General features: G+C 43.4%; 1 protein-coding gene across 1 annotated transcript in view; it reads left to right on the top strand.

The window, feature by feature from the left end:
• The window catches only part of kmt2a (lysine (K)-specific methyltransferase 2A), a 182,427-nt gene that overhangs the window by 110,894 nt on the left and 45,630 nt on the right, over positions 1-25,903 (top strand). Inside the window, 10 exon segments of the mRNA XM_038778603.1 lie at positions 3,241-3,425; positions 6,312-6,482; positions 6,684-6,794; positions 7,325-7,398; positions 10,704-10,900; positions 19,502-19,608; positions 20,867-21,004; positions 23,165-23,323; positions 23,852-23,969; positions 24,853-24,931. Of these exon segments, the coding sequence (XP_038634531.1) occupies positions 3,241-3,425; positions 6,312-6,482; positions 6,684-6,794; positions 7,325-7,398; positions 10,704-10,900; positions 19,502-19,608; positions 20,867-21,004; positions 23,165-23,323; positions 23,852-23,969; positions 24,853-24,931 (1,339 nt within the window).

Raw genomic sequence — 25,903 nt, 5'->3', positions numbered from 1 at the left:
TTTGCTGGGATCTAACAACATGTTACTTGAAAAAAATTACCCTTTCAACGTTTCTAAAATCAACTCATAATTGAAAAGGATTAGTTGCATGAGATTATTCCCCAGGATCCATTTCTTTCCTTTTTGCATGCCACATAGTTCTAACTTCCTCTTTCCAATATGGTATATATTCTGTGCAGCTCATTGCCTATTATTGTGTACGGGTTCTGGAATCAAAACGGATAGATGGAGTTATGATGCAGATCGGCCACGATATAACAACCATTGTTTTTTTCACCTTGAGAGAAAATCAGCTGTAAATATTTGAAGAAGAAATTCTGTACAGGAACAAGCTTGAGAATCTGAATGACCTTCTGTTCCTGTATAGAATTTCTTCTTCAAATATTTACAGCTGATTTTCTCTCGAGGCAAAAAAAACCGATGGTTGTGTTTCAAATTTTAATCAGTGCTCAGCTTACAAAGCTACAATCATTATTAGGAGAGGGAGGAGTTTCACAGATAAGATCAAAGAAAAATTATAGCACAGGAACAGGCCCTTCGGCCCTCCAAGCCTGCGCCGATCCAGATCCTCTATCTAAAACTGTTGCCTATTTTCTAAGGATCTGTATCCCTCTGCTCCCTGCCTATTCATGTATCTGTCTAGATACATCTTAAATGACGCTATCATGCCCGCCTCTACCACCTCCGTTGCGTTCCAGGCACCCACCACCCTCTGCGTAAAGAACTTTCCACGCATATCTCCCTTAAACTTTTCCCCTCTCACCTTGAACTCGTGACCCCTAGTGATTGAGTCCCCCACTCTGGGAAAAACTCCTTGCAATCCACCCTGTCTATACCTCTCATGATTTTGTAGACCTCGGTGAGGTCGCCCCTCAATGTAGCTGGTTTTGCTTTTGCGGGAACGGGTTCTACACATCAACCATTTTGCCGTAGGATATGCTCACTTGTCCCAGTGAGCCCATTCATCATTGACTGTGGACGAACAGATTTAAATCATTTGGTAGTTCATTTGAATGTAGTGGTGGACAGAATGGCCCTGCCTTGGGCGAGCTGACCATTCACATTTGATTGCCTGAAAAATTGTCTTATCATGAATCCTGTTGCATTGGTGGATGGTGCGTGCACAGGAACCAATTCAGTGAGCGTATTGATCAGGATTGAGTAGATGCTGGGACTGCATTCAATTTTCTATGTATTATTTGTTAATTCAATTGTGTTGCGACTCAGGGTTACGGGGTCGTAACACGCGGTCAGTTCCAGCCCCCGTGACCCTGAGTCGCAACACAATTGAATTAACCAATAATACATAGAAAAATATCCAAAGTCTTTGGTCCTTCGCCTCCTAATAATTACAGTTACCAGGTTTGTAAATTTAAACAATGAATTTTTAGTTATAACAAGAACTAAAATAAAATATGCAACAAATACAACTGGTTAACCATTATCTAATTCCTAATTCCCCACTTTAATTTGTCCCCACTCTCTATGCACACACACACATAAGACAAACAAACACGGAGGGGTGAAAATATTAAGTGAAATAAAAAGGTAAAAGTGTTTTTGTTTCAAATGGTTGTTTCAAGCACCTTTCTTCAATGTAGGCTTTCAGATTAAGGTTTTCTGTTTCCAGTCTGTAATGTTTTTCGCTGTAGGTTCTTTCAGATCTCTGCAGTTTCAGAACTACAGCAGCCTTTCTGGGGAAAACAAGAGCGAGAGAGAGCAGGTCCTTTTTCTCTCGGTCTCCAGGGATGCGACTCTGCTTTCCTTGAGTCTCTGGAAATCGAGTAGGATCCAATCACCACCTGTTACTGGGTGGAACTTGTCAGTTTGGCCAATTCATTGGCCACCAGCCAACCAATCAAACCCCAAGTCCCACCCCATCTCTCGGCTGTCACATAATCTGAGTCCTGTTACTCGAAAACTAGCACCACATACTACGTCGAAAATTTAGAATTCAATTCCCGTACCAGCCTCCCAGAACAGGCGCCGGAATGTGGCGACTAGGGGCTTTTCACAGTAACTTCATTTAAAGCCTACTTGTGACAATAAGCGATTTTCATTTCATTTTTCATTTTCTTAAAGATACATGTCCATTAAGCTTCATTTTGTAGCTTCATTAAGCTTCATATCATTTTGATCCTCCCAGCCCTGGGCCGGGCCGGAGAATCCCCACGAACGGGCCATGCCGCCCTGACGCCGGTACGCGATTCTCCGCAGAGCGGATTGGTGCCAGCGTGGTTGGCGCGGTGCCGGTTGAGGCCGCTCTACGCGGCCGGCCCGCCGATTCTCCAGCCCAGATGGGCTGAGCGGCCATAAGAAAAGAGCCAAGTCCTGCCGGCGCCGTTCTAACTTGCTCTGGGCTGGTCAGACCTCGGCGTGGAAGGGTCGGGTGGCGGCCTGTGGTGGGTGGGGGGAGCCCGGATGTGGCCTGGCCCGCAGTCGGGGCCCACCGATCGGCGGACTGGCCTCTTTGGCTGGGGGCCCCTGTAGTCCTGCGCTATGTTGCATCGGGGCCGGCGCGTTGAAGGAGGCCACTGCGCATACGCGCTTTGGTGCCGGCGCAACTGCGCATGCGTGGATCCTGCGGCACACAGTACGCGCCGGGATCGGCAGCTGGAGCGGCATGAACCGCTCCAGCGTCGTCCTGAGAGCGGCCCGTTCACGCCGTCGTAAAACGCACTGACGTTTACGATGGCGTAGACACTCTTTTGCGGTATGGGAGATTCCCGCCTCTGTTTTCTTTGCCATTACTTCACATTATAGCATTTCTTACGAGTAAAGCTAAGAGGGATGTTCCCTCTCTAACTTTCTAAACCAACTGCTGTGAACTGTGAGAGCTGCCTTCTCTCTCGCTACTTGTCTTCAACTGCTAATCAAATTACCTACACTAAAACTTAAAAGCTTCTCTACCTTACAAGACCCCAGTTGCTAAGCAACCACTGCTGTTTTTCTATTCGTCACACCGTAGTCCTCGAAGCACAATAAAAACATTTAGAACCTAACCAACCCCCCACACATGCAAAAACCTTTGTCCAGCATAAATCTAACTGCAGCTTTTACCCTTCTAGGCACAGAAACATTAAATTAAACCCACTTAAAACTATGCCTCATTTCTAATGTTAACCAATACAAGTATAAATCCTTTAAAACTACCTTTGTTTTCTTAACAGTTACATCAAACTCAGAAAATAATGGCTTCCCAGCCATGAAATGTTTAGCTTTGCTTCTATCTTCTTCCAGATGAGATGTACGAGATCTTGTCAAATCTTCCAGAAAGCGTGGCATATACATGTATAAACTGTACAGAGCAACATCCTGCAGAATGGCGGCTGGCGCTGGGCAAGGAACTTCAAATCTCTTTGAAGCAAGTCCTGACTGCACTGCTAAACTCTAGGACAACAAGCCACTTGTTACGCTACAGACAGGTGAGTCTGAGCTGCTGCTTCACCATGGTGTCAAACGAATTATCGTGAAGACATTTTATATTGTTGGGAATGCAGACATGTGACCTTCATGCATTGACTCTGACTCATAGTATTAAATGTCAATCCGTATTGTTAAAGTGACTCCTTCATTTTAACAGCTAAATTGCTTATCACCTTAAATGAACTGAGCAGAATATTCAGCAGATCAGCCTTCTTTGCTTATGGAATACATCAAAATATTTGAGAGAATTGTTACAAAGGCACTGCTAATGACTGTAATAAACTTGCGTAGTTCTGCCACCAGGTTTTATATATTCCCATATTTGACAGTCAAGTGAAAATGCAACATTGAATCTCAATCTCAGCAGGTCTGACATTGACAGGAATCACCCAGACTCAAAACGTTAGCTTCCTTTTCTCTCCGCAGATGCTCTCAGACCTGTTGAGATTGTCCAGAATTTTCTGCTTTTTGTTTCAGATTCCAGTATCCATAGTAATTGGCTTTTATCTATTGAATAAATTAAGCTCATGATAGAGTGAATGCTAAAAATGCTTCTTGATAATGACTTTGTCTAATGCATTTAAAATAAGGAGTTGATTCAAAGCTGATTTTGTGTGTGTGTCGTAAGATTCTCTCTGCAAAACTTCATAATGGAGCGCACCTGCTGCTTCATGATGTCTGGCAATATCATTTTGTAATTTACAAACTGTTTCCAAGAACCTGAAGTCTGATTTTCCTGTCCCTCCGCCCATCACGCAATTCGTTATTTTCTTTTTTGACAATGCTAATTTTGTGTGTACAATTTCATAGATCACCACTGTGCTGTCTCTTGGTCAAGCATCCATTTGTATCATTGCTGCAATGTAGATAAATACAAAAGCACAATTGCTCAAAACCAAGATCTCACAAACAGCAATGAGATAAATGACAGGTTAGTCAATGTAGGGATACTGGCCTTGACAGTGGAAAGCATTCATTCCTGGTGCACACCTAGTCATTGAGTATCTGTAGGTATTTAATGAAGAGAGGTTCCAAGTCCACATGCACTTTACAACATAAATGACTAGGTATCATTCAGAGACAGCAATCCAACTCTTCCTCTCTCTGTTATGGTGATGCACAAGACTATTTGTAATAAGGGGCAGCTAGGTGGGGCAGTGGTTAGCACTGCAGCCTCACGGGACCGAGGTCCCAGGTTCGATCCCGGCTCTGGGTCACTGTCCGTGTGGAGTTTGCACATTCTCCCCATGTTTGCGTGGGTTATGCCCCCACAACCCAAAAATGTGCAGGCTAGGTGGATTGGCCACACTAAATTGCCCCTTAATTGGAAAAAATGAATTGGGTACACTAAATTTATGGGGAAAAAAAGACTATTTCTAATAATTACCTAGCCTCCTGCCTGATGTCAACATAAATTTATGTGGACAAGCCGGCGTTGGACTGGGGTGAGCACAGTAAGAAGTCTTACAACACCAGGTTAAAGCCCAACAGGTTTGTTTCGAATCACTAGCTTTCGGAGCGCTGCTCCTTCCTCATTCACCTGAGGATGGAGCAGTGCTCCAAAACCTAGTGATTCGAAACAAACCTGTTGGAATCTAACCTGGTGTTGTAAGACTTCTTACTGAACATAAATTGAGACTAAAGCCCAGGTCCTTCCTGGCCTCTCTCAGTGTTGGCTGAGATCAGTTGGTAGCACTCTTGCTTCATGAGGTTGCAGTGTCTGCATTCAAGACACCCACTCCAGAAATTGAACACTCAAATTTTACACTGTGCTGGTGGAGATGCCATGTTTTGGACGAAATGTTAAACTGAGGCCTTGTCTGTCCATTCGAATGGATGTAACATATTCCGTGGCACAATTTGAATAAGAGCGGACGGAGATTTCCACTGTCAAGGCCAGTATCCCTACATTGACTAACTGGCGATTTATCTCATTGCTGTTTGTGAGATATTGGTTTTGAGCAATTTTGCTTTTGTATTTATCTACATTGCAGCAATGATACAAATCACAAAAGTGAATGCCACTGACATGCTCTGAGGACATGTAAAGCAAGTTTGCTCTTTTTACCATTTAATGTTTGATTCTTTGCCCCCCGAAGAAATTATCTTGACTCCAGTGGGTTTGTTTTAGATATTACTGTTGGAGATCAGGAGATTACAGTATGTAATTTTGAATGTGGAGTCAGATACACCAAAACACTGCATCACTGATTGCCTCAAACATTAACCATGTTGCCCACCTCATGGGAATTGAAACTTTGCATAATTTGAGACATGAGGCTAGTTGATTTCACTTGTTTTCTATTTCTTAAAAAAAGTAAAAGGGTAGCTGTGATGGTATAAAGATTTGCAGAAAATGCCCACTAAGGGGGTTAGTTTAGTTTAGAGTAGATGGTTAATAAAGGTGGGACCTGTGAGGGAGAGAGACGTCTTTTGCACTATGTTTATAGATTCATGTACATTGTTTATTTTGTTGTTGTTGTAATACCACAAATACTTCAATAAAATGTTTATTAAAAAAAGAAAGAAAATGCACACTAAAATGCAGTCCCTGTAAGAGTAATTAGAGAGCAACAAGCTGAGTTGGAATATGAGAGCAACAGAGTTGTAGGGAATTTAGCTCCTCGATTCTGTTCTGCATTCAGTGACTTGGGGGCTGATAGGTGACTTGACTCCATGCATCTGCCTTTATTAGCATTCACTAGCATTTGATTTGTATTATGAATTTGGATAATGCTGAGGAGTGCATAGTTGTCAATGTGGATGACTGCTTTCATTGCCTGAATTAGTTAGCTAGATTTGAAGTTTTCATGAGCCTAAAGTTGAGGAGGCTAGTGGAAGGTGTGAGAAGTGATGTAACTGAATCCTGCTTTCTCTCTTACTAGGCAGCCAAACCTCCTGATTTAGATCCAGAGACCGAGGAAGCTGTCTCAGCTCGCAGCTCGCCAGAAGGTCCTGATCCTCCAGTGCTGATAGAAGTGAACCAGCAGGATGAGCAACCTCTTGATCTGGAAGGTGTAAAGAGAAAGATGGAGCAGGAGAGATACCACTCAGTGGTAAGGTTGCTATTTTACCCACCCCGATTTGCTAGAAATATGCTTTGACTAAGCTGTAACCCACAAGGAGAAATCTTAGGCTATCTGTAAATTCAGCATCATGAAATCTCTGCAGCATGAGTCACTCCTCTGTATATAATTAAAGTATGCTATCTGTTGGCAAATGCTTTGATGTCTGATTACCTACTGTCGTATGTTCAGCTGGAGTTCAGCGATGACATTGTGAAGATCATCCAAACAGCAATGAATTGTGATGGAGGGCAGCCTGAAAACAAAAAAGCCAATAGCATGGTCAAGGCATTCTTTATACGGGTAAGTGAAAAAATAGAGTAGTTTATCTGCAGTTTGCAGTGTCTCTTGTTTTATCTCAAGACTAGGTTAATGCTGCGGCATTACAATTGTAAGATACAATCAGGCTGAGAAAATCCTGTCTCCTGGCAACCAGCTACAACTGTCGAAGGCTAATCACAGTAACTAAATTGTTTTTCTCTGTTGCTGAGCAATCAAATGTTCCATCTCAGACTTAATTTTCTTGCCTAGAATATTTCAGCACTTTCTTTTAAAATCATTTAGATCCAGTCATCCTTCAAAATTTTAACTTTGAAAATTGAAATGTATCATTTATGACCTGGTGTTTTTACTTGGTTCCCGGTAGCAAGCAATTTACACGCTCTGTTTGACTGCATGATATGCTGCACTAGCAGAATCACAGAAGGGAGAAAAATGAGATGGGGCAACACGCAAGAGGATAACATAGCCTCACATAAATCTGATATTTTGCCTTTAGTTCAGTTCCTGGACAGCCTTCCATCTCACAGTAATTGTGTTTATTTCTTCCGTAGCAAATGGAGCGATTCTTCCCATGGTTTCGTGTGAAGGAGTCCAAGTTCTGGGAGCCCAACAAGGTTACCCCAAAGTGAGTATTGTAAACATGTTGGGCTAGATTCTCCGCCCTGCTGCACCACATTTCTGTTTCACCCTGCCGGCGGGATGCTCCGTTACGCCGGCCAGTCATTCGGGTTTACCATTGTGGGGCAGCGCACCGTGCTGCCGGCAAAATGGAGCATCCCGCCGACGGAAAATCCAGCCCATTGAATTTGTTTTATAAAGCGATTTGAAACTACAAACATAAACCAAAATTTCGGAGTTTTCAGTATCTGTAAGACAAAGCATGAGATCCAGATAAAGGAATTTCAACTGGACCTGTGAAAGGAGATTGGATTCTCAGTTGGGGTAAGAATACAGACTTGAACATCATTCAGGGGTAAGAATCAGGGGGCAGGATTCTCCCATCGGGCGGCTAAGTGTTGACGCCGGCGTAAAAACAGGAGTGTTTTACTCCGGCGTCAACAGGCCTTCCAATGCCCGAATCTCCGGGCCACAGGGGGCCAGCACGGTGCTGGAGCGGTCCACACCGCTCCAGCTGCTGACCTCGGTGTCAACTGGGCGACGTGGGGTTTGCACATGCGCAGTAGCACCAGCGCCAACTCGCACATGCGCAGTGGCTTTCTGCTCTGCGCCGGCCCTGACGCCAATGCTCCATGCACTGAACTCTATTGCAAATAATGTTGGGTCTTTCAACTGGCCACAGTCTTTGACCTATCTCCTTTTCTATTTCTCTGAAGATTCCTAGAGTTTACAAAAATGATTAGGAGAGCTGCAAATCAAACCATATTATGCAGACAAAGCCCACAAAATGCTTTTACTTGAATGATGTGCTCCCTGACTCAGATAAATGACCCAGATACTACAGGAGCCGGTGCGGAAGAACGGAGGTCCACCCAGCCCGAGAGACCAGCCTGCCGATTGGTGGGCTCCGATCGCGGGCCAGAGGCTCCCCCGGGGTCGGACCCCCTCCCCCTCACATGCTGCCCAGGACCCTTCAATGCCGAGGTCCCGCCGGCTCAGAGCATGTTAGAATGGCGCCAGCGGGACTCGGGTTTTTTGCTCCAGCCGCTCTGCCTATCCAGGCTGGAGAATCGGGGGGGGGGGGGGGGGGGGGGGGCGCGCGTTTAGAGCGGCCGCCGACCACGCCAGCGCCAATGCGCAGTGATTCTCCGCTCTGCGGAGAATGGCGTTGGAGCAGCGTGGCGCGATTTGCGCGGCATGACGGGGATTCTCCAACCATGCGGGGGGGGGGGGGGGGGGGGGGGGGGGGGTCAGAGAATCCCGCCCAATATCTAAATCCAACTTGGGGACATGGATTTGTAAACTTATCAGAAACTTAAATGGACAACAACTTAGATCAAAATGGATACAAAGATATGCTGAAAGGTTAAGGTGATGTATATGGAGTGGGAGGAGACCATGTGATGTATAAACACCAGTATTGATTAGTTGGGCTGACTTGTCTGTTTCTGTGCTGTATATTTTATGGACATCAGGGTTTGGGATGACATATCTGGATCTTAATTGTGGACAGGGACTAGAAGGCAATTTAAATCTGTCCACTCTGAAGATGAGTCACACAGACTCAAAATATTAACTCTGTTTTATCTCTTTTCACGGAATCTGCCAGACAAGCTGAGTTTTCCCAGTATTTTCTATTCTTATTTGAAATCTGTCTGGGGCTGGAATACACGTCTGAATCTTAATATGGGGCAGGATTGGAAATTGTTATCATAATTGGGCATTTTGAGAACTGACCTGAATCTTCCATCAGGTTCAGGACTGAAACAGAGAATGGAATTTCATTCTGTCAGGAATGCATTTCTGAATTCCAATAAGGCACAGAAATAGAGATTGGCAAGTCAATTAGACACAGGCAGGAATGCAGGTTTGAGTGGGGTTCAGGAATGCTGATTTGAATCTCATCTAAGATGCTGGCAGGTATAGAATACGGTGATAAATCTTCAAACACTATTTCGCCATTGTGTGGAAAACCTGAACTAATTACCGTTGCTCAATATTAGGGGAATGAAACTTTATTTTGCCGTTTCTCTGAATATTTGAGTTTCTAGCGTTTTCTTAACTTTCTGTTTTGTGTTAGGAAATGATTTTTATAGAAAATCTTCATGTTTTAAGAATGAAGTTGATTGATTTGGAGCTACTCGTTATCACCATTGCAAGTATGGATGAGAGTTAGAGCAGATTACAACAGTAGACCATTTGCCAAAGGGTATCCCCATATTGTAGCAATGCATTTCAGATAAACTTTCATTGTGTCAGTAATGAACAGTAACTAGCAAAACATCTTATGCGTTGGTCTAATTTCTTGTGCATCTTCTGTTTTACCTATTAATTATTTTCACAGGGTAGTATCTCCTTCACTACCTCCAGCCGTAATTTAGCTGTGCTCTTGCTCCATATAATCTTTACCTGTCTGGTACCTACAAAATTGTCAGCATGCCTAGTGATGGAACAGAAAACCCTGGTTGTTGTACTTCAGCTTACAAGTTATATCATGTTCTCCTGTGATCTTGCTGGACTTTGCTCTCAATTTCTGAAAGATTCCTTCCCTCAAGATAGTTTCAAATAATGCACAGCCACCTCTGCTCCATGCACTGAACTCTATTACAAATAATGTTGCGTCTTTCAACTGGCCACAGTCTTTGACCTATGTCCTTTTCTATTTCTCTGAAGATTCCTAGACTTTACAAAAATGATTAGGAGAGCTGCAAATCAAACCATATTATGTAGACAAAGCCCACAAAATGCTTTTACTTGAATGATGTGCTCCCTGACTCGGATAAATGACCCAGATACTACATGTGGCATATATAAGCATGAGCTGTATCAATCTGTGAGGAATAAAAGTAAATTACTGCTGATGCTGGAATCTGAAACCAAAGGATAAAATGCTGGAAAATCTCAGCAGGTCTGGCGGTATCTGTAAGGAGAGAAAAGAGCGAGTATTTAGAATCCAGACGACCCTTTGTCAAAGCTGAGGAAACCTGGGTTTCTATCCTGTATACCTGGCCACTAAAGTGATGTACTGAAGGTTGTCAGTGGAACTATATCACAGATTGAACTCATGGATAGGGTGCAATGAAGGAAAATGTGAAAATGGCATAAGTCCAAATGTTGTAACACCGTTGATTCTACCCAACGTCTCTCCCCTAAGATTTTGGGGTTTTTTTTCAACCTGGATATGATTTATCTTCCCAACTGACTTACCTTCCCCACTTACCTTAGTGTCCCAGCCAGGTGACTTCATGTTAAATTCTTCAGCGGAGCATGTTTTCTTGATTTCCTTACTCTCCGTTTCCTATTGTGTTTCAGTAGTGGAATGCTGCCCAATGCTGTGTTGCCGCCATCTTCAGATCACAACTACGCTCAGTGGCAAGAGCGGGAGGAGAGCAATCGCACCGAACAACCAGCACTTACCAAGAAGATTATACCCGCGCCGCAACCAAAAGGACCTGGAGATCCTGATTCGCCAGTGCCTCTGCCTCCACCTCCCCTTGCAATAGCAGCAGGTATGAGCGAAATATTAAACAAAATAACTGTGCTGTTTTATTTTTACGTCTTTGTGTGAAAAGGAAATCGAGGAACAGTGAACAAAGGTGGGTAAATGTACAAACGGTATAAATCAATCACCACATTACTAAGTGACGAAACCAGCTCAAAGGTCTGAATGGCCTAATCCCATTAGTACTTGGAGGAGTGGGGTGGTGTGGTAGGTGTTGTTCAAGGATCCTGGCTCTGGACAGTGGAATGCCTCAGGCACCTTGTGTCGGCATCAGGAATTTCCAGGTCAGAATGCAAGATACAACAGATACTGGAAATCTATTTAATAAAGCTGAAATTTTGGAAACATTCAATGGGTCAGGCAATATTTGTGGAGTGTAGAAAAGTCATTGTTTTGGCTAGAGACCTTTGCTTGGAACTTGGAAGGATACCATTTTAAAAAGGAACAGAAGGGAAAAAAAGACCTAAAACACAACTAATCACACGTGCGGGCAAAGTAAAAGAATGAACGAGAAAGTACTTAGGTGGAGAATGAGGGATAATTAAACAGCAGAAGTAATATTTTCATAAAATGAAGAAGGCATAACAGATGAAAGAAATAAAAGGAAAAGGAGTGTGTGAGCAGCTAAAGCGGGATATTACATGAGGGATAGGCAAGTCAAATGGGAATCATGAAAAACCAGGCAAAGTGGAGCAGAGTAGTGCCACTGGTCGAGTGGAATTAAAAAGCAGATCAGTTTTCTGGTGGAGGTTCTCCGCACCGAGCAGCAACCTGATCCACACCCACCACCATCTCCAGAAATGCCAACGCACTCAGCCTAAACCGCCAACGCGAGCTCCCAGACAGAAAATGGGATGTAGCCTAATTATTGCTAAAGTTAATAAAAGGACAGAGGGCGTCAAAATGCAGGTGAAAAGACAAGTATGGGGGGGGGGGGGATTCTCCGCTGCCTGTAGCGGAGTTCCCAATGCAGTAGAGAATCCCATATCGGGAGGGTAAAAAGAGATTAATGATGCTCTGCTTCCCCCGTATGCGGCGGCATTGAGGGGCGCTCCCCGCACCAGTGGGAGAATGGAAATGACCCATTTATATCCAATTAATGGGCTGGACACCGGATTCTTCATGCCTGCATGATGCTCCGGCCCTCTGGGCTGGGCATGGATTCGTGTGAATATTTACCAGCATGGCCCTGACATGGTGGACCTCACGGTGGGCCAAGGGGATAGTTATTTAAGGTAGGTTCCCCCATAGTCCATCGGAAGACCCCCTTCCTCCCCAACAATGTAATCCTGCCCCCCCTCCAAGATCCCCAGTAGAGACCGCCAACAAACCCCCTCCCCCATCAAAGAACCCAACCAGGCTTCCCATCAGAGGCCCCACCAGACGCCCCCTCCTTCAGAGACCCCACCAAGTCCCCCATCAGAGACACCCACCAAATCTCCATCAAGGAGCTCCATCATGGCAGCATGGTGGCACAGTGGTTAGCACTGCTGCCTCACGTCATCGAGGTTCCAGGTTCGATCACGGCTCTGGGTCACTGTCTGTGTGGAGTTTCCCCCGTGTTTGCATAGGTTTCACCCCCACAACCCAAAGATGTGCAGGGTAGGTGGATTGGCCACACTAAATTGCCCCTTAATTGGAAAAAATGAATTGGGCACTCTTAAAATTATTTTTAAAAAGACCTCCATCAGAGACTCCCATCAGACCGCACCCCCCCATAACAGAATCCACATATCAGAGAACCCCACCCCATAGCAAAGAACCCTCTCAATATCAGAGAATCCCCTCCATAACAGAGACCCTCCCCTCCCCTCCCTATAATGGAGATTCCACCATAACAGAGAAACCCCCCCCCCCCAAATCAGTCAACCCTGTCTAGAGGTTAAAGAGCAGTTCAGGCAGAAACAGTGCAATAATCACTGCCTTTCACTCACCTGACCCTTAGTAGGCTGTAATTGACTGCTTCCAGGCAGCCAAGTATCTGGAGTGTTTAGTTTCATTTCCCTTCACACTTGAATGCATCTCAAGTAGCCTGCTTTAACCACAATGTTTTTAAACACCGAGGCGTTAAATGCTTTAATTTCCTCTTTATCTCAGCAGAAAACTGTGAAATCATAGTTTGATGTTTATAAACATTGTTATTAGGTTCACAGCAGGGTACTTGAGATGGATTCTGTCCACCGTAGAAGGTTATAGGGCTGGAGGAGATTATAGAGATAGGGTGGAGCGAGGTCATAGAAAGGTTTGAAAATGAGGGTGAGATTATATTTGAAGTATTGCTGGATTAGAGATGTCTGTAAATTATGGAGTTTGGGGGAGGGGGAAGGGTGTCAAAGAACAGTCATGGAAGGGACAATTCCTTTGGAATGCTGTGAGGGGAGGGGAGGAGGATTTATTTGATGATGCCAGAGAGGCATGAGTCTCGTATGTTGAATTAGGTTGGTTGAGTGAAAGGCAAGGATTCTTAGAGGGAGGAGAATGAGTGGGAGCAATGGATGAAACTTGAGAACCTTGTTCACTATAATGAATTGGAAGTCTTGGTTGAGGAAAATGTTTGGTGCTTTGATGTGGAAGGTGGTATCATCTGAGTAGATATAAAGCATTTCTTAGTATTGCTAATGTGCTAATATCCCATTTTCAAATTAAACTAAGCTTGGTCTTAAACACCCTGATATATATGCAAAATATAGATTTAAATTTCTGCACGTTTTACAATTGGCTTCGACAAAAACATTAGGAAAGATTCAAATGAAGCCTTATATTCACAAATTTTCTGTAGAAACATTTTAGAATATTACACAAATGCGCTTTCATTGAGAGTGCCTTTTAGGATTTGGATGCAGGGACCAGGAAGACTCATAGGTTATTTGGTCATTAAAATGAATCAGAAAATCTATTTGAGGCCCACTGAACCCACTGTTTTCCATCCTCCACCTGCCCTGAACATTCAGGATCCACTCCCAGCTATGCTCAAGGATAGCGGATAGCAAATTTGCAAAGTATATTTTCACAGACAGAGGGCTGCATTTCATTTATCAGTATATATTTAAAATTTATTTTTAGCTCACCTTTTTAAGGGTAAATGAAACATTTTTCTAGTTTTAGTGTATTGCTCTTACGATTTCCCACAGCTGTAGCTTTTTGAGATGAACAATGCCAGCTACAGGAATGCAGAACAGAATCAGGCTGTAGCAATCTAGCTGAGTCTGAATGTGCAACAAGTATGTTACAGGCTGTTCCCATCTTGCTGTTGGATAGTGTTAACATCCATGTGCTCAATGCCTATTCTGATGAGCTGCTTGTAGGTATCGGAGAGAGTGTACCAGGGTGATTTGCTCATTGGTGTTTCTTGCTTAACGACTTGTGTCATGTGAAAGTACCTTTAAGAAATGGATGTTTATCAGTGATATCAGAGTGTGGGTGGAGCTGGGCTGTCTGTCAGCTTTTTACTTTTGTTTTAGGCTGTTTGCTGCAGGGTGTGTTTTAGTTTTGTTTTCAGTGTTGGAGCTGAAGCCAGACAGAGCAGGTGTACTGTTGATCTCTCTGCCATGAAAAGACTATCTCTTGATCATTTGGTGAATTCAGAATTATAAATGTTCTCAGTAGTGAATGTAAACCTAATGTGCTTCTGTTAAAAGGTGTTTTGTCTTCTGGGTGACGTTTGGGAAGTTATTAAGGATTACTTAGTGTTGCATTCTTTGGGGTTGTATTTGAATTGATGGTTGCTAAGATGTTCACTGTATGTTTTAAAAAAGTTAACTTGAGTTCATAGAAGTTGCAGCCCATATAGCAATATATATTCCTCAGATTCTGGAAAGGTTCCAACAGAATGGAAAATAGTTAATGTAAAACCTTTCTTTAAGAAAGGAGAAAAGCATAAATCAGCATACTATAGACCAGTTAGCCTAACATCTGTCATAGCGATAGTAATAGAATCCATTATCAAGGAGGCTACAGCAAGATACTCAGATAATCGCGATTTGATCAAGCAGAGTTAACATGGCTCGTTGGTGCAGGAAGTGAGGTAAGTGCAGCCCTAGTGAGGCCAAAAACCATCTCGTTTGATAGCGGGGTCTCGATGCTGCAGGAGCAGAGAAACACCCTGCTGTACCCGCCCAAAATGGGACTTTGTTTTGGGCGTTAAATTGCGACCATTAGTATGCATAAAGGATTGGTTGGTTAACAGGAAGCAGAGAGTTGGGATAAATGGGTCTTTTTCAGATTGGAAAGCTGTAAGTGCCAGAGTGTCACAGAGATCGGTGCTGGATCCTCAATTATTTACAATCTATATCAGTGACTTGAATGAGGGGAGCAAATGTATGGCAGCTAAATTTACTGATTACACCAAGATAGGTTGGAAAGTAAGTTGTCAAGAGGAAGTAATGAGATATCAACAGGTAGTAAATGGGCAGAATTTGGCTAATGGAGTAAAACATGGATAAATGTGAACTTGTCCACTTTGGCAGAAAGAATAAAAAAGCAGTATACTATTGACATAGAGAAAGATTAGTTGTACACGGGATCTGAGTGTCCTGGCACATGAATCACAGTTAGTTTTCAAGTACAGCAAATGACTAGGAAGACAAATATAGAATATGGCCATTCATTGCAAGGCGAATGGAATATAAAAGTCGGGAAGTTTCACTGCAGCTGTACTGGGTCTTGGTGAGATTATGGATGTGAGTTACTGGCTTCCCACTGGGGCAGGACATGGCCGATAGATCCCAGAAGAGGCCTTTCTGGGATTCCCACAATGGGCTGGACCCAATCTCGCACGGATAAGTGAGTTTAGAAACCCACTTAGCTGTACTACCACCTGATCGATCGGCCACCTGCCATCTACCGACCTCGACGAGGAGACCCCAGCCAGGCACCGTTTAGCAGTGGTTCCCACAAATGGGGACCAGGCGGAACAGCAATGGGGAGTCCCAGGCACTCGGAGACCCCAAGTAGTTGGCCACTGGGCAGGGTGACACCCTGGGACTGGGTGCCACACAGGCACCTTGGCACTGCCACCCGGGCACCTTGGTGGTGCCACTTGGTATCTTGGCAATGTCACCCATGGCCCGAAATAGCAACAAAGTGCCGTTAGATAGTGGGGTCTTTCCTGGCACTATAAGCGATGATTCTATTTGGTTAGATCACGCCCTACATCTAGAATACCATGTACAGTTTTGGTCTCTTTATAAAAAAAATTATATAGCTTTTGAAGTAGTTCAGAGAAGATTCACTCAATTCATTATTGGGATGTAGAGATTGTCTTATGAAGGAAGGTTGAACTAGTTGGGCCTATTTCCATTGGAGTTTAGAAGAGAGAGAGGTGATCTTATTGAAACGTAAGATCCTGAGGGGACTTAACAGAGTGGATATGCAGAGGATGTTTCATCTTATGGAGGGGACTAAAACTAGGGGACATAGTTTAAAAGAGTACTTAGTGTGTGGAATTATCTTCCCCAGTAAGTAGTGGAAGCTGGGTCATTGGATTTATTCAAGACTGAGTTTGGGTAACAACCTCAAGAGTTAAGGGGGAACAGACAGGAAAGTGGAGCTGAGACCACAACCAGATCAGATATTGGACGGTGGAACAGGCTCGAAGGGCCAAATGGCCTACTCCTGCTCCTATGTTCCGATATTATATTTTGCTAGATACCCAACGAAAGGGCTATGATTTTGGGTTCATGAGCTGCAATCCTACTTTTTTTTATAAGGCAAAAAGGGCGGAATTTAACACCCCCCCCCCCCCCCCCCCCCCCCCCCCCCCCCCCCATGATGTGTTTGGTAGTGGTGGAGGTATTTAATCATGTGGCAGAATATTGCCTCCTCCCTAATTAAGTCAATGGAGGAAAGGATTCTGGAGGGCCTCCCCACCACGGTGCCAATTGAGGCCTGTAAGTTGGATGTCAATATGCACTTAAGGGCCCCACCCTGCTACCATTGGTACTAACCCAGTGGTGGACTCGCCATGCAAGAAGCATGACAAACATCGGCGGTATTTGCGGGCTCCTGGGAAGTTCCTTATTCAAAGGTACTTATTACCTGTTTGAGGGATCAATCTCCTGGGGTGGGAAGAGCTGAGAGCCACCTTGCTGTTGACCCCACTCTCCTGTCACCTCCCTTCTCGTCATCAGTCACCTGGTGTCTGCGATCCAGCGATGATACTGAACCCCGACTGGGTGTCTTACCAGCAGCCGCTGCACTTCCTCAGCGGAACTGCCAGTTAGTACAGCTGCCAGCCTCTGATTGGCCAGCAGGGCTTCTGTCCCCAGGGCCCTTGATCTTGGAGATGTTCACTAGTGTCTAGTCATGTGCCAATAGCACTTAATACTGCCCTGACGTGGGGCTCTCGCTGACCCTGCATTAAATATTGCTCATACTGCATAAATAAAATGCTATGGACTATTTGTAGTACATGTTAGTCATCTAGTGGTATAGTATGGTATTGCATTTTTCAGATGGCTCTGTTACTGTAACTGGAGATAAGCAGGAAATGCTGAAAATACTCAGCAGATCTGGCAGCATCTGTGGAGAGAGAAGCAAAATTAACATTTCAGCCCAACAAAGTTTTGGCAAAACTGTAAATGGAGATCTTTACATTGCACAATAGGACTAATTTATCAAACGCAAAGTTCCGGCTGGAGCCTCATCTTTGAGAATACATCAGAAATCCTGCGACAATCTCATAGTTTTTTTGCCTATTGATTTCAATGGACATAAATTTGTGAGAATTGTGCCTGAATTTTCCTATTACGCCCTTCCAGTAAGTGAGGCCTAATTTTGGGTGCATGTATTTGCAAAATTGGTCCTAATGTCTTCACAATCACTTCTTAAGCAATGTTGAAATAGCAACCAACATGGTCAGTAAAACAAACGACGTGCAGAATTGAATGTAAGCAGGCTATGGCCAAGTCTCAAAAGTTTGTTTCTGATTATAAAACCATTTCTAAAGCGGCTGCATCTGGTTGTATACCTGGTTAACGCTAGTGTAACCTAACTGTTAATATTGGTGAGATAGTGACTGACCCAACTTACATGACAAAGTCACCTGTGATTGTTTCTACACGTTTGTACTGTGTATTCAGCACCCTCAGGAAAATATACTGAAATAACCGTAGGCAGTAGTATATTGTCAGACGTATAGCTGGTGTAGGTACTGGAACCAGTACTGTTCTGAGGCTGGAAAGAATCTTCTTTCTCTTTTGTCTCCATGGTTGGTTTGGGCAGTATATATGGGTATTGAGTACATTGACGTCATGGAGCTGTCTGAATAACATGTGCAATTTTACTGCAGCTGTAAATCTTCTAAACAGCACAGCTTGGAGACAAATAACACCTCTAATTAGAACTTCCCACCTATAAATCCTGATCAAATCACAGAGAAATATTAAACTGCATTCCAAAATAACTATCTTCCAGCTCATTTCTTTCCTCTGATAGAAATGTACAAAATTGCTTTGCTTCACACATAAGCCGCAGAAAATGATGGGAATCTATTTTTCTTTTCTCTCTATTCCTCAAACACCTGCCAGAAATTGCATTTTGCTTGTGGCTTTGATCATTCTTGCTTGTGAAATCTTGTGCTTATTAGTATCGGAGTTGATGACACAGTATACTGTACGTGGCTAGTGAGACAATTGTTTCAGTAACCTAAAAGGCAGCGTGGCAGCATCTTGTAGCACCGAAGGAGGCCATCATGCCTGGCTCTTTGAAAAAGCTATACAGTTAATCCCACTCAACCGGTTCTTCCTTATAACCCTACAGACATATTATTATGTTTGAAAGTTACTATTGAAACGGCTTCTACCACCCATTCAGATTAAACAAACATCTCAAGTGCCTTCTGGTTCTTTTGAAGTCGCTCATCCTATTGTGCTCCTGCTAAGTCACGACTGAACTGGCCTTGGCATCCTTCCTGAAGTGTGCTACCTAACATTGAACACAATACTCTAGCTGGAACCTAATTAGTGATTTATCATTTCCCAAACTAACCATTCATGCAGTCTTTCTGAGTGAGATCACCAACTTAATCCGAGCTTGTTACAAGAGCCCACAGCAGTGCAAACTGTACTGAATGCCTACTTTTGTAGGGCCCCTGCAGCTTTCAGCCGGAATGGGTATTGTCCCACCCCACTACCCTCTATACCTTTTGGCTCCCTTGTCGATCAAGAATCTAACAGCCTTATAAATATGAAATGCTCCTACCTTCACTAATCTCCGGGGAAGAGAAATTTCACAGACTAATAACTCTGAGAGAAGAAATTTCTCCTCAACTCTTAAATGGAAGACCCCGTAGTTTTAAACAATGTCCCATAATTCTAGTCTCCCACAATCAGAAACATATTTTCAGAAACTGTCAAGTCCCCTCAGGATCCTATTTGTTTCAAGAAGGTCACATCACATTCTTCTAAACTCCAAAGGATACAGGCCCAACCTGTTCAACCTTTCCTTATAAGGCAATCCCTTTATCCCAATGTTTTGCTCTGTTCAATTAGAACTGCTCAGTACCTCATGTGAAACTCTTGGAAATGTTAGTCAGGAACAGTAATTATTACTCATGAACAATGCTACTAATGCAAATAATGGAATAATGTCAAGTTGTCGTCTTTATAAGGCTCTGACAGAAGCCGAGAGGACAGTCCTGATATCGACCCTCCTCCTGATGTGGAAGACAACAGGCAGTGTGTGCTTTGCCTGAAATATGGCGATGACAGCAGAAATGTGAGTATCTGTTTGCCGTTTATCTCCAAGCCAGTAGTTGAAACACACTCGATTGTAACTGTTTTGCTGTTTATTTTTGTGCATGTGGAAAAGCAGCAATATTCTTCCAAACAAGGCTTAAACACATGTAACTGTGATTAGTTTATTTGACGTGGGATTGCCTGCCTTTCCTTTTGAGAAGTTAGTCAAACATATAAATGCTAGTTCCGATGTTTTGCGGGTATTGTTTGGATGGACACTAAGTTGATTCTGTAATCATTTAGCTTAAAATCAAGAAACTTCATTAAAACAACTGTTTAGTTAAGAGTGTAAATTAAAACTGGTTAATTGGTATGTATGATTGTAGCTGTGCACAGTTCTAAAACAGCTGTGTGTTGCTCCATTCAATTATTGCATATTTTAGCTGGACCTGAAAAGCATCCAGCCATATTTGTGCCATGTAAGTTCTAGGCAATGACCTGTACTATCGTTAGGTCTGCCACCAACGACAACTTTGGGCTAGTTTTCAACAGAAACTATTTTGCCTGATATGTCCAAATGGAGGCAACAAGAGTAGAAACTAGATATTTTGTAGCATGTGCCTCACCACCTGAACCCTCAGAGCCTCTCCACCATCTGCAAGGCTCAAGTCAGGAATGTAATGGAACATTTACTGCTTACCTGGATGGATGAAGCCACAATACCACTAGAAGTTTTAATACCGGGCAGTTTACTTAATAGATATTCCTAAAATTGGACTTAAGATCTGTGCCCTCTATTACTGGTATACTGTACAAACTAAAAGAAGCACTGTAGCGATCCCCATTGACTACACTCTCTTCTTTGTGACCTCCACTACAAAGAATGACACCTAGATTCCTCTCCATCCTGACTTTAATGTATGTCCCTGTTCCTGCATTGCCACTGGATCAGCATCTTATTTAACATCATCGCAAGGACCATGGAAACTTAAGACAAAAGTATATTACCACCTCCTTAGGTTAGCTAGGTATAGCCAATAAATGTGGCCCCACCAGACTTGCCCACATCCTGAAAACTAACAAAAAGAAAAGTAAAATAAAAAGTATTCACTTTCCTTCTTGAATTAAACTGAGCTGGGAGGATAAGTTTGCGAAATCTTCATTTGAGGTAACAAAACGGAATTCTTCAGTACACCCCGTAGCTACTAACCATAGGGGGATATTTAGTGGAGACTTCTCAACGGTGTTATGGAATCTGTCTTAAAACCGGGTATTAATAGAACTGTTGGATCTTTTAGGATGCTGGACGACTTCTATACATTGGTCAGAATGAGTGGACACACATAAATTGTGCTTTGTGGTCAGCGGAAGTCTTTGAGGATGATGATGGTTCGTTGAAGAACGTGCACATGGCTGTAATCAGAGGCAAGCAATTGGTAAGTTTTCATGGAGTTTCCAGTCCTAAACTGACCAAGAGTGTAATAAAAAAAGGAGGTGTTCATGTTTCTTCTGGGTTGCTCTGTTCCTGGGATTAAATACAGAATGTATAAATAATCACTATGCCTGACCTGATGAATAAGTGGCAGTGATTTGCGAGTGGAGTTCATTTGATTGGTGAGAGATTCAATGACCTCATTAAAACATATAAAGTTCTTCGATGGCATGGGACAGCAGGGATTAAATGTTTTCCCTGGCTGGTGAGTCTAAAACCAGGGGACAGAATCTCAGGAGAAGGGGTAGGTCATTTAAGACTGAGATGGGAAGGAGTTTCTTCACTTAGAGGGTGGTGAGTCTTTGGGATTCTCCACCCCAGATGTCTGTGGAAACTCAATCATTGGGCATGTTCAGGTCAGAAATCGATAGATTTCTGGAGACTAATGACATCAAGAGGATCAGCCTTGATTTGATTGAATGGTGGACCAGGCTCGACAGGCTGAATGACCTCCTCCTGCTCCTCGGTCCCTAATATTTTTCATATTTTCACCCCTTATATTATGCATGTAATTTGTTTTAAAAAGGTTGGTTTGTTATTACATAGATACATAGAAGATAGGAGCAGGAGGGGGCCTTTTGGCCCTTTGTGCCTGCTCCGCCATCCATCACGATCATGGCTGATCATCCAACTCAATAGCCGAATCCTGCTTTCTCCCCATAGCCTTTGATCCCATTCTCCCCAAGCGCTATATCCAGCCGCCTCTTGAATATATTCAAAGTTTTAGCATCAACTACTTCCTGTGGTAATGAATTCCACAGGCTCACCACTCTTTGTTTGAAGAAATGTCTCCTTATCTCTGTCCGAAATGGTTTACCGTGAATCCTCAGACTGTGACCCCTGGTTGTGAAAAGCCCACCCCCCAAAAAAAGAAACAATGTTGGTGTGGAGCCGACACGCTCCACATCAACTCACCCCCCCCCATCAATAAAGCACTTTGGGACTCATTAACAAGGGCTGAGTAGGACCTCTGTACTTTATTAGGGTGGAAGAACCGCCCTCTGAAGCTGCCATCCAATTGGATTAGTTGGCAACTCATTCATCCCAGCAGCACCAGAAATGTGTCAGTGGTGGCTGCCGGGACTGCAGGTGAGTAGAGTCCAAAGTGTAGGATTCTCGGATCAGGGAAGTCTGGCGTCTTGGCCCGTGAAAGTTAGGGGAGGTTAGGGAGGGGTTGTTAAGGGAGTGAAAGGAAAGAAAGAAAGGGGGAGTTTAGGCTAAGAGGGCCACCTCGTGATCGGCAAAGGGCAGCCCCTGCAGAGTGACACCCCCACACCCCACACCCTGCTTCCTTGCCGTTAACCATTATAGGTTAAAAATCGGGCTTCCCGCTTCTGTCCCGCTGCCTACGCCAAATTTGATGATGATCCTAACTGACCCTGGATTGTTGACTTACAGATGGTGGGTGGGCTGCTGATTTCAACGCCTGCCTGCCTCCCCCCCCCCCCCCCCCCCCCCATATTATGGGGGTGAGCTGAGGACTGGGTGCCCACCCCATTTTACATGTCGCCTGTGGAACACGCATTCGCTGGGGCACATAAAAACCAGCCTCTTACTGGTTCTCTTACTAGGGCCTCATGGTAGCATGGTGGTTAGCATCAATGCTTCACAGCTCCAGGGTCCCAGGTTCGATTCCCGGCTGGGTCACTGTCTGTGTGGAGTCTGCACGTCCTCCCTGTGTGTGCGTGGGTTTCCTCCGGGTGCTCCGGTTTCCTCCCACAGTCCAAAGATGTGCGGGTTAGGTGGATTGGCCATGCTAAATTGCCCGTAGTGCAAGGTTAATGGGGGGATTGTTGGGTTACGGGTATACGGGTTACGTGGGTTTAAGTAGGGTGATCATTGCTCGGCACAACATCGAGGGCTGAAGGGCCTGTTCTGTGCTGTACTGTTCTAAATTCTAAATTCTTACGCGAGGAAGCAGTTAAAAGTAGGTAAAACATTGTTACATGGGTGGGATTTGAATTCACCTTCAAAAGAAACTCAGGTGTACTTTATCATAACAAATTACTTGATAGGGGGAGCTGAATTTATAAAAATAAATAATAATGTAATCTAAGTTTTCTGTTTTATAGGTAATGATTATTAATCCTGTATTTTATTCTAGCGCTGTGAATGTTGTCAGAAGGCTGGGGCTACTGTTGGCTGCTGTCTTACTTCCTGTCAGAGCAACTATCACTTCATGTGCGCTCGGGCGAAGAATTGTGTGTTCCTGGATGACAAGAAAGTGTACTGCCAGCGACACAAAGATCTAGTCAAAGGAGAGGTAGGTTCAAGAGATTGGAGCTATTTCCCAGGTATTGCGACAAGGAGCTGCAGATTCAGAAAATCGGTGTCACAAATTAGAGCAGAATTCAGCTGCCAATGAAACTGAGCAGAGTGTCTATGAAATATTGTTATTCTTCAGATATAGCAGGAAGCCACCCTGTTAAGTGATTAGTTTTCTAGCAACAAAATCGATCTTGGGAAATGCTGGTTTAGCTCAGTGGGCTAGACAGCCGGTTTGTGATGCAGAAAAAAGGCCAGCAGCGCGGGTTCAATTCCTGTACCAGCTGAGAATTCTGAATTATCCCTCTGTGTACCCGAACAGGCGCCGGAATGTGGCCACTAGGGGCTTTTCACTGTAACTTTATTGCCGTCTTAATGTAAGCCTACTTGTGACAGTAAAGATTATTTATTTTTTATTTTTGTAGCACAAATTGTCCAAATCCTCTTAATTAAATGAAGAAGCAAATATTGAGTGGTTTTCATGTACTTAATCAGTCCTGATGCACCATGCAATGTTCTTTTATAGACTGTTGCTGAGGATGGGTTTGAGGTTTTACGAAGGGTTTTCGTCGACTTTGAAGACATCACTTTAAGAAGGAAGTTTCTGAATGGCCTTGAGCCAGAGAGTATCCACATGATGATTGGTTCGTATAAAAGCAACTTTCATTTGTAAAGCACCTTTAGCAGAGCAAAAAACACCCCACGATGCTTCGCAGGGGTGATTAAAAAAAAAATTACACTGTGTCACATATTAAGACAGATAATCAAAAATGTGGTCAACATGTAGGTTTTTCGTGGATGGAAATGTTTGTATGAGGAGACTCGATGGTCCAGTATAATATGTTATCTATTCTCCAAGGGTGCACTGGTTGAAAAGGGAGCTCCCTACAAGGTCTTAGAGTCTTCATTGAATAGCATTTGTAAATGAACAACATTTCACTCCCATTGCATTTGAAAATTAGAGATTGAGAATAAAGTTCACACAGCATTGGTGAATCTCTACATCCCACTGTGCGAGTTTACCGGTGTGAGGCAGTGTGAGTTGACTGGTGCGTTCTAACAATGATGGTGTGTTTCTATATCCTACCTTGATTTGCAAGATAGAGCCTAAAATGTACTGTAGGAATTCACATAATGAGGCAGTGCAAGGAGGCTCATAGGGAGCATGAACATGTTGGAACATTCTCAACCTGTGGCACCCTGCATGTGGGCTTTGACCCTTGAACATGTTCGGGGGGTAAGGCTGGAGGAGGTAGGCGCTTGTACATGTTGAGCTGAATGGTCTTATTCTATGCTATACATTCTGTGTAGTTACTACTTGGGAATTTCAGGTAGGTACAGATCCGTAATTTGGAGCTCTTATACATTTTTACATCGGAGTCAGTAATGTCTGAAATGTATTTTTAAAATAATAACTAATAATTTGGGATTGTTAGCTTCGCTGCGTGTAATGACTTTTCAGCTAAGATGTTTCTTCATAAAGGCATTTTCTTTTTTAATATTGTTATTTTTCATCCTTTAATCTAGGATCTATGACAATAGACTGTTTGGGGATACTCAATGATCTCTCGGATTGTGAAGCCAAGTTGTTTCCTATCGGCTATCAGTAAGTTTCCATTCTGTTGCTACGAAATAGGTTGTGTATGTCTGAGCAGACTGGAAGTTGTGTTGTTTGGTATTGTTGGTATTCCAGTTCCTAAATTCAGGATCCATTCATTATTATAATTAAAAACTAGATGTTCACAGCATTTGAAAATTAAGGCAGATTGATGTTTTTTGGGGATATGTTACACCATTTCCTGTTGCTTTTTCAGATTTTTCTTTTTATCTAATCTAACATCCTAAAATGAAAAAAATTGAATTGAGATTAATTTTTTAAAATTTTAATTAATGAAGCATAGCATTTTTTGTATTATATTTATTCATAAAATTAGGACATTTATCAGGTACGGGTATAATGTTATCAAGTTGGTGATTTTATTCTCTGGGTAGGAAAACAATACATGCAGAAAGAGTGTGTCAGAGTCAGCGTTACCACATTGTATCCCCAAATCTCTCAATCGCCGTTCCAATGAGGGTCTGAACTGCTGGGCTGTGTTGCAGAATCACCCTCAACTGCTGGTTTTTCTTAGTTTCAATTCTTTCTGCGGAACATTCAGCCAACTCTATAAAATCTGACTGACTGCAGCAATTCAGATGAAATAGTCTAGTTTTGGTATGTCTCTTTTTATTCTTCAATGGGATGTGGGCATTGCTGGCTAGGCCAGCATTTGTTGCCCATCCCTAATTGCCCTTGAGAAGGTTGTGGTGAGCTGCCTTCATGAACTGATGCAGCCCATGTGATGTAGGTACACCCATAATGCTGTTAGGAAAGGAGTTCAAGGATTTTGACCCAGCGACAGCTATGTAGTTCCAAGTCAGGATGGTGTGTGCCTTGGAGGGGTACTTGCAAGTGGTGGTATTCCTATATGTCTGCTGACCTTGCCCTTCTAGATGGTTAGTAGAAGGATTTGGAAGCTGCTATCAAAAGAGCCTTGGTGAGTGCTGCAGTGCATCATCTATACAGTAGACACTGCCA

Source organism: Scyliorhinus canicula, chromosome 19 (genome assembly GCF_902713615.1).
Source record: "Scyliorhinus canicula chromosome 19, sScyCan1.1, whole genome shotgun sequence".
Taxonomy (NCBI): Eukaryota; Metazoa; Chordata; class Chondrichthyes; order Carcharhiniformes; family Scyliorhinidae; genus Scyliorhinus; species Scyliorhinus canicula.
The sequence above is the reverse complement of the archived record's forward strand: the minus strand, read 5'-3'. Positions and strand labels throughout refer to the sequence as shown.